The sequence below is a fragment of the Hyla sarda genome, chromosome 8 (genome assembly GCF_029499605.1).
Source record: "Hyla sarda isolate aHylSar1 chromosome 8, aHylSar1.hap1, whole genome shotgun sequence".
Taxonomy (NCBI): domain Eukaryota; kingdom Metazoa; phylum Chordata; class Amphibia; order Anura; family Hylidae; genus Hyla; species Hyla sarda.
Genome location: NC_079196.1, coordinates 190,698,567 through 190,708,415, shown reverse-complemented (window position 1 = coordinate 190,708,415; position 9,849 = coordinate 190,698,567). Strand labels below are relative to the sequence as shown.

Here is a 9,849-nt window from a genome sequence, read left to right as displayed (position 1 = left end):
TATAGCTGCACCCCTGATCTCCCCACAGTCAGTGACTAGCAGTGTATAGCTGCACCCCTAATCTCCCCATAGTCAGTGACTAGCAGTGTATAGCTGCACCCCTAATCTCCCCATAGTCAGTGACTAGCAGTGTATAGCTGCACCCCTAATCTCCCCATAGTCAGTGACTAGCAGTGTATAGCTGCACCCCTGATCTCCCCATAGTCAGTGACTAGCAGTGTATAGCTGCACCCCTAATCTCCCCATAGTCAGTGACTAGCAGAGTATAGCTGCACCCCTAATCTCCCCATAGTCAGTGACTAGCAGTGTATAGCTGCACCCCTGATCTCCCATAGTCAGTGACTAGCAGTATATAGCTGCACCCCTGATCTCCCCATAGTCAGTGACTAGCAGTGTATAGCTACACCCCTGATCTCCCCATAGTCAGTGACTAGCAGTGTATAGCTGCACCCCATATCTCCCCATAGTCAGTGACTAGCAGTATATAGCTGCATCCCTAATCTATCCATAGTCAGTGACTAGCAGTGTATAGCTGCACCCCTAATCTCCCCATAGTCAGTGACTAGCAGTGTATAGCTGCACCCCTGATCTCTCCATAGTCAGTGACTAGCAGAGTATAGCTGCACCCCTGATCTCCCCATAGTCAGTGACTAGCAGTATATAGCTGCACCCCTGATCTCCCCATAGTCAGTGACTAGCAGTGTATAGCTGCACCCCTGATCTCCCCATAGTCAGTGACTAGCAGAGTATAGCTGCACCCCTGATCTCCCCATAGTCAGTGACTAGCAGTGTATAGCTGCACCCCTGATCTCCCCATAGTCAGTGACTAGCAGTGTATAGCTGCACCCCTAATCTCCCCATAGTCAGTGACTAGCAGAGTATAGCTGCACCCCTGATCTCCCCATAGTCAGTGACTAGCAGTATATAGCTGCACCCCTGATCTCCCCATAGTCAGTGACTAGCAGTGTATAGCTGCACCCCTGATCTCCCCATAGTCAGTGACTAGCAGAGTATAGCTGCACCCCTAATCTCCCCATAGTCAGTGACTAGCAGTGTAAAGCTGCACCCCTAATCTCCCCATAGTCAGTGACTAGCAGAGTATAGCTGCACCCCTGATCTCCCCATAGTCAGTGACTAGCAGAGTATAGCTGCACACCTGATCTCCCCATAGTCAGTGACTAGCAGAGTATAGCTGCACGCCTGATCTCCCCATAGTCAGTGACTAGCAGTGTATAGCTGCACCCCTGATCTCCCCATAGACAGTGACTAGCAGTGTATAGCTGCACCCCTAATCTCCCCATAGTCAGTGACTAGCTGCACCCCTGATCTCCCCATAGTCAGTGACTAGCAGTATATAGCTGCACCCCTGATCTCCCATAGTCAGTGACTAGCAGTGTATAGCTGCACCCCTAATCTCCCCATAGTCAGTGACTAGCAGTGTATAGCTGCACCCCTAATCTCCCCATAGTCAGTGACTAGCAGTATATAGCTGCACCCCTGATCTCCCCATAGTCAGTGACTAGCTGCACCCCTGATCTCCCCATATTCAGTGACTAGCAGAGTATAGCTGCACCCCTAATCTCTCTATAGTCAGTGACTAGCAGTGTATAGCTGCACCCCTGATCTCCCCATAGTCAGTGACTAGCTGCACCCCTGATCTCCCCATATTCAGTGACTAGCAGAGTATAGCTGCACCCCTAATCTCTCTATAGTCAGTGACTAGCAGTGTATAGCTGCACCCCTGATCTCCCCATAGTCAGTGACTAGCTGCACCCCTAATCTCCCCATATTCAGTGACTAGCAGAGTATAGCTGCACCCCTAATCTCTCTATAGTCAGTGACTAGCAGTGACTAGCTTCACCCCTGATCTCCCCATAGTCAGTGACTAGCTGCACCCCTAATCTCCCCATAGTCAGTGACTAGCAGTATATAGCTGCACCCCTGATCTCCCCATAGTCAGTGACTAGCAGAGTATAGCTGCACCCCTAATCTCCCCATAGTCAGTGACTAGCAGTGTATAGCTGCACCCCTGATCTCCCCATAGTCAGTGACTAGCAGTATATAGCTGCATCCCTAATCTATCCATAGTCAGTGACTAGCAGTGTATAGCTGCACCCCTGATCTCCCCATAGTCAGTGACTAGCAGTGTATAGCTACACCCCTGATCTCCCCATAGTCAGTGACTAGCAGTGTATAGCTGCACCCCTAATCTCCCCATAGTCAGTGACTAGCAGAGTATAGCTGCACCCCTGATCTCCCCATAGTCAGTGACTAGCAGTGTATAGCTGCACCCCTGATCTCCCCATAGTCAGTGACTAGCAGTGTATAGCTGCACCCCTAATCTCCCCATAGTCAGTGACTAGCAGTATATAGCTGCACCCCTAATCTCCCCATTGTCAGTGACTAGCAGAGTATAGCTTCACCCCTGATCTCCCCATAGTCAGTGACTAGCAGTATATAGCTGCACCCCTGATCTCCCCATAGTCAGTGACTAGCAGTGTATAGCTGCACCCCTGATCTCCCCATAGTCAGTGACTAGCTGCACCCCTAATCTCCCCATAGTCAGTGACTAGCTGCACCCCTGATCTCCCATAGTCAGTGACTAGCAGTGTATAGCTGCACCCCTAATCTCCCCATAGTCAGTGACTAGCAGTGTATAGCTGCACCCCTAATCTCCCCATAGTCAGTGACTAGCAGTATATAGCTGCACCCCTGATCTCCCATAGTCAGTGACTAGCAGAGTATAGCTGCACCCCTGATCTCCCCATAGTCAGTGACTAGCAGAGTATAGCTGCACCCCTAATCTCTCTATAGTCAGTGACTAGCAGTGACTAGCTGCACCCCTGATCTCCCCATAGTCAGTGACTAGCAGAGTATAGCTGCACCCCTAATCTCTCTATAGTCAGTGACTAGCAGTGACTAGCTGCACCCCTGATCTCCCCATAGTCAGTGACTAGCTGCACCCCTGATCTCCCCATAGTCAGTGACTAGCTGCACCCCTGATCTCCCCATAGTCAGTGACTAGCTGCACCCCTGATCTCCCCATAGTCAGTGACTAGCAGTATATAGCTGCACCCCTGATCTCCCCATAGTCAGTGACTAGCAGTGTATAGCTACACCCCTGATCTCCCCATAGTCAGTGACTAGCAGTGTATAGCTGCACCCCTGATCTCCCCATAGTCAGTGACTAGCAGTGAATAGCTGCACCCCTAATCTCCCCATAGTAAGTGACTAGCAGAGTATAGCTGCACCCCTAATCTCTCTATAGTCAGTGACTAGCAGTGTATAGCTGCACCCCTAATCTCTCTATAGTCAGTGACTAGCAGTATATAGCTGCACCCCTGATCTCCCCATAGTCAGTGACTAGCTGTATATAGCTGCACCCCTGATCTCCCCATAGTCAGTTACTAGCTGCACCCCTGATCTCCCCATAGTCAGTGACAAGCTGCACCCCTGATCTCCCCATAGTCAGTGACTAGCTGCACCCCTGATCTCCCCATAGTCAGTGACTAGCTGCACCCCTCATCTCCCCATAGTCAGTGACTAGCTGCACCCCTGATCTCCCCATAGTCAGTGACTAGCAGGCAGGCAGTGTTGGCCCAGAGAACCAGCCCACTACTTGGCTGTTTGTGGTTGTGTTGCTTAGTACTGGGAGAGGGGGCGGTACATGGGAGGTTGGCAATGCTATAATCTCTTGCTCCAGATAATTTCACTCTCCCAACAGCAGAGAGCTGTGAGCAGCTGACATCCCCCAGGAGTTACTCGTCCACCCTGCTCCTGCTCCTCCTGCTGCTGCTTCCTCCTCGTCCTGGGATTTAAACCATTTTCCATCCAGGTGGAACTCCAGGGATCTGCTGCCTTATTGCCCACAGTGCAGAAGACCTGAGAAGATCCCAGTGTTTGGAAACTTGCTTTCTTTTTTTTTTGCTTCTTCCTCTGCCACAGACACAGGGCTTCGGTGCCTTTGTGCATTTAATGATTGGGAAGGGAGGGGGGTACATAGGAGCTCCATGCAGACAGGTGATGAGCCTTCCAGTGGAGATCTAGAGCTGCCTCCTTGGCTTTCTATGGTGCTCTGTCAGTGCACATCATGCAGACACTGAGCCTCATTGCCTGATCAACCCATCTGCAAGAAAAAAAGGAGGAAGGAGAGAAGAGAGAGAGAGAGAGAGAGAGAAAAAAATCAGGTTGGTGCTGGAGAACCCACCCAACCCCTCTAAAGGTCCAGCAGATCCAACACATTTGGTGGGGTGTTGATCCCCCTCTAAGGGATGGTACTGACTCCCCCAGACACAGGAGCAGTTCTGCAGCTCCTACATCGAGACATTGCATTGTCATTCAGTAATAAGTGCAGCAGAACGCAATGACGAGCTGGGCTTGGATTTTGCTTCTAGGCGTCTGCTACCTGTCTCCTTCATTCTGCGAGGTAGGTCTTGGTTGGCTTCATTTTTCTCTATATGTTGTGTGTGCAGAGAACCTTGTATGTGTAGCATTGTGTGCAGATTGCCTCTCCTACACCAGCAGCCTTGGGCAGGGCTGGAAAGACCTACAGTGCTGATCCATTCACCCCCAGGAGCCTCAGATCCTGCAGGAGCTTCTTCATGTCACCTGCACTTCAGCAACTTGAAGACTTACACTAAACCAGACCCATTTAAGTCAAGTAAAAAGTCTCTAGACCAGTGTTTTCTCAACCAGGGTGCCTCCAGCTGTGGCAAAACTACAACTCCCAGCATGCACGGACAGCCTTCGGCTGTCCGTGCATGCTGGGAGTTGTAGTTTTGCCACAGCTGGAGGCACCCTGGTTGAGAAAACACTAGTCTAGCCAAATGATGCATCTGACCGCCAACAACCCCCATTATGGTAGGAAACCACTTGAAGGTGCCCAATGGGTGTGAGTGCACAGGTATCCTCTGGGCAAGGATCCACCCTTATACCATCCGTAAAGACATGGTGTAAAAGTAACTGCTGCAAATATTTAAAATGTCCACATTTTAATATTGGCGGTCGTTGACCCAAATTCTATCTTTTTTTTTTTTTTTTTTTTTTTTTTTTATTATAATAATTTTTAATTTTTTAATTTTTTATTATTTTTTTTCACACGATCAGGCACCCTTAAGATGATGATTGACAGTTCTGTTTTCCCAGGAGGTTCTGCAGTAGGTGCAGGTGCCCTGACGGTAAATGACAGCTGCTTTCCAAGATGTTCCGGTGCAGAATTTTCTGCATGGGCCTCCTATGTTGGCTCTAGTGATATAAAATTATAAAATATATAATTTTTTTTTTTTTTATATATAAAAAATAAATAAAAATTTTATATATATATATATATATATATATATATATATATATATATATATATATATTGTCTGAACATACACGTGTAGCTGCAAAATCATAGAATGTCTGCTCAACTCCAAACTGCTACACGTGTATGTTCACATATATATATTCTCATATTTAAAAAAAATGATTTATATTTATATATATATATATATATATATATATATATATATATATATATATATATATATATATTTTTTTTTTTTTTTTTTAAATTAAAAAATAAAATAAATATATATAATAATAAATCCCATCCACCATTGATGAGTGCAGTGAACCACATTCTATCAGTCCATGCCTAGACAAGATTAGGACATGTTCGAGCACATTGAAGTCCTAAATGCTATTTTACTCCCTTCCCATACGCTACTATGTCGGAGGCCTTACACATGTGCTCTAACCTTAAAGATTCTTGCTGAGCACATCTGTCTTGGCTATACTGCCTCCTACAGTAGTACAAAAGTTACTAAGCTACAAATAGTGAAAAGGGGGTTTGGATCCTATAAATCTGCTAAAAAAAATGATACAAAATTTAGTATTAACTGGAGGGAAATATTTCAATATGTTTGCTGTTGTCATCAAGGGACAGTTGCTAAATATTTATAAATATCAAGTTTAAAATGGATACATTTATTTGTTGTCATGAGAAAAGTTACATTTGTATCAATAGGCTATGTTTTAGATACTATGGCAAACTGTGGACCTCCAGCTGTTGCAAAACTACAACTCCCAGCATGCCCGGACAGCCAACGGCTGTCCGGGCATGCTGGGAGTTGTAGTTTTGCAACAGCTGGAGGTCCACAGTTTGGAGACCACTGTACTATGGCATGATGGGTGTCCTCCTGCACAGACGGAGCAGATAAGAAATTGTAGTCCTTTTGCAAAATGAACCATGCCCCCCCCCCCCCCCCCCCCTCCTCCTATAGCCTATGTGAAAACTGGGGCATAGCTGGTAAAGTTTCAAGGCTTTGTTGCCCAGGCTCCTTTTTTTAAAGGGAAATGACCCATCCTGGTGCTTCTTTTGTGCCATTCTGTATTCCGCTGGGATTTAGGACTTTTATTTCTGTCTACCTTAAGGGAGAAGGAATCTAGATCAGGTTGCAGATTGAAATGCAGGTTGTAGTTACGTGTCTGTGAGTGCCCCCCCCCCCTCTCCCCCTCCAAAAAGAAAAAAAAAATCTCTTGTTGTTGACTTCATGGGTAAATGGAAGCAGTTACCTGCCCGTGGGCTTTTCTCAAAGAGTTTTGTTATCCCGTTCCCGCTGCATGTGGTAATCTTCAAAGCCACTAGTCGTTTCTTTCATATTATGCTACTACAGGTTGTACGAACTAAACCGTGCAACCACTTCAGTACTGTGGTTAAAGGGGGGGGGGGGGGGGGGAGTAGTGCGGGCACGCATGCAGAAGACTGTATAACCATATAAAGTAATCATTGGGACGTGAGCGTTGAAGGGTTAAAATTCTAAAATCGGTTGACCAAAGAGCTTACAGTCTAGAGTGAACAAGGCTTAGATCCCCCATTGATGACGGAGGGTGTAAGGGTATTTGCCTCTTTCCCGTAGGCCCTTTTGCAAAAGAGTAGGACACAATGAGCTGATTTTCCATTTCATATGTCTTGCTTTCCAGACTGCTGACATGCTCCCTTAGAGAAAACACAGACACCTTTTTTTTTATTTTTTGTAATTTTTTTTTATTTTTTGCAGGTCTAGTTTGCTTCTGTTATACGAGTGTCTGAATGATTTCAGCTCTTCCAGTCTAGTCCTAGTAAAATGGGCAGGGAACATGACATTCAGTGGCAACTTTGAGAATGTACCGGTGGGTGCAAAGGTAACTCAAGTCGCCGATAAGGAACAAATAAGGAGCTGGACGTAATGGTGTTGTGGTGACGTTTGTTTTTTCTTTTGATTGTGGAAGGAATTGTGCACCACGTTCCCCTTTTGAGAATAGTTAGGGCCTGTGTCTGGAGGCGAGCCCCCTCCTCCTGCCCCTTCTCAGGTACTTTCGTCCTCTCTGTGCTGGAGGTACTCCGTTTTGCAGGCGTACTATTCTATAGCATGCTCGGTGCTAAGGGAGGATCCTGCATGCGAACTGTTCATTATATAGTGGGAGTGGATTGTCATTGGGAAGTGTCTATGAACTGTATTTTTAAATGTGTTTCTTCCCTGGCTGCATTAAGGAAGCGGAGATCCCTCAGGAGCTGATCGAGAGACTGGCTCACAGTGAAATCCACAGCATCAGCGACCTACAGCGCCTCCTGGAGATTGATTCCGTAGGTAAATTCAATTTCCTTTTTTACCTTCTCCTGGTCACCTCCTGTTTTTTTTGGGATGTTGTTTATCCTATGTCCTCTTATCACTTTTCCCTCTTTGGGGAGCACAAATGGTTAAACGGTGAAGAAGAAGAAGAGGTCAGATTCCAGGCCAATAAACAGCAGCTGAGCTATTGATAAACTCACAGGGCTTATAATGAATGGGTGTGCCTGGACTCTCTTGGGGGATAAGGAGGCCTGTGCGTTGGGAGATGGCAGTATAAAGGGCGACCTGTGTTCATGTTCATTGCCTAGTCCCTGCAGAAGAGTTTGTGATGGGAATGATATCAGCTGTAGCTCGGTCTCTGGGTATTTACAGCCCATCTGTTGCTATCGTAAGGAAATGTCAACCTGTAACAATGCAATTGTGTCCGTGGACGTTACAAAAAAAATGCATTCTTACAATCTGGGGGAACAGCACGTGAATCAATGTGTCACAAGCGACAAAACTGTGATTGGGAAAGATCGCTGCCGGTAACGCGTGCCATATTTATGAATGGATGACAATGTTTTCTGGGATGTTTATCAACAGTCTTGGCATTTTATTACACTTTTTTTCTATTTTTTTTGAAATGCGGATGGTTACATAGTTGAATATTAAAGAATCTGATCTCAGTCCACAGGTCGCGTTCACACAGTGCAGTTTTTGATGCATTTTTCTGTTGCCCAAAGGGGATCCTAAAGAGAGGCCAAGTGGCTTATTTTTTTATTTTAAACAAATTCCAGTTTTCAGTAGTATTTAAAAATAAAAAATATTAAACCAGAACGTGCTGTGTGGACTTGGCCTTCGCCTGATTTTCAGCCTTGTGTGACATTAAGATGCAAAATAGAAGCCAGAAAACGTGGTATTTGTAAAAATGTTCATCATTCGAAATATTTTAGAATGACACTGGTGACTGATGCATTTTGATCAGTGGTGTAGATCATGTCAGGCTACACTTAATACAATGGATGCAGTGGAAGGTGGCTGTTCTAGAACTCCGCCGATACTATTGATGGTATGTGCCCTGTAGTGGGTGTAACCATTTCTACTTTCTTATAAAGCAAATACTTCTTCTTCTTTTTTTAATGAACTGTAGTTGTGAAGCTAAAAATTTTTTTTTTAATTTGTCAATTTCGTAGAAATGTTTGAAATCATGTTTAGAAGTATTCTCGTTTTTGAGATCTAGTCATGTGGGGTTGGCGTTCTTGTTTCGGCTGGCATAGGAGGATTGTGTATTAGAGTAAAAGTCTTTGTTACGTTTTGGTCCTTGATAGAATCCATCATTTTTGAGGAACACAGTAGGCCAGGGATAGGCAACATCCGGCACTGCAGTTGTTTCCGACTACATCTCCCATTTGGCTCTAAGACCATCATGGGAGATGTAGTCCAAAACAACTGCAGTGCTGAACTTTGCCTATGTCTGCCTTAGGCCATGATACTCCATGCCAAAAACACCTGCCAATCTCCTCGGGGTGTGTCTTTTTGGCTTGTCCCCCTTCCATGCTTTTCTCCGTTTACTACTACTTAGCAGGTTTATGCAGAAGGTGAGTGGGGCAAATTGCAGTTATGGCTTTCCCTTCTATTCTGACTCCATAGCTACCATAGTAGACCTCCTCCTACTCCTCCTCGGGGTACTGGGGCCTTGTACAGCACCGTTTTATGCTTTTTAGTAACTTCTGTGTTCCTGATATGTTGCAAAATTTGTGTTTTTATAATTTATGAGTTACATTTCAAACACCCACTGCTTTTATAACATAATTACCAAATATCCCTTATAAAGCCTAAGGGAAGAACTGTGATAATGATTCCAATTATCCAGGATTATGTGGCACCAGATATTTTTGTAGCCTTCTACCTGTTGACAGGAACATATTTTTTTCTTCTTTTCTTCGTAAGCTGTAAACCACAGAGGAAGATTATGCCTAGTGGTGAAAAGATAGTTGACAATAGCCATGTTATGATGGTGTCTCTAATGAATAGGGAAAAGTCTTTGATAACGTCGGGGTGGTAGCTTCTGTTAAGTGCGTGCCTTTAGCAATTTAGTCTGCGCTGCTTTTGAAGTCGTGTTGGGACCTTCTAACTTTGGCCATAGTCATAAATAATAAAAAGCAATTATTTGTAGGGTATTAAACAAATCAGTGGTAGAGGATCAGAGAGCCTGTTGTAACAAGACTGCAAGGCTAATTTCCCTTGGATCCCAGCAATTGTCTAGCGGGGT

The 9,849-nt window shown here is 45.2% G+C and overlaps 1 protein-coding gene across 2 annotated transcripts in view; it reads left to right on the top strand.

The window, feature by feature from the left end:
- The first annotated feature begins 3,625 nt into the window (after positions 1-3,625).
- PDGFA (platelet derived growth factor subunit A) overlaps positions 3,626-9,849 on the top strand; it is a 43,895-nt gene continuing 37,671 nt past the window's right edge. The window contains exons 1-2 of one of the 2 annotated variants that reach the window (XM_056535918.1): positions 3,626-4,426; positions 7,517-7,613. In XM_056535918.1, coding sequence (XP_056391893.1) covers positions 4,364-4,426; positions 7,517-7,613 — 160 coding nt within the window. In that variant the 5' untranslated portion in view covers positions 3,626-4,363. The remainder of the gene's footprint in view (positions 4,427-7,516; positions 7,614-9,849) is intronic. The other variant, XM_056535919.1, reaches the window with a different exon arrangement.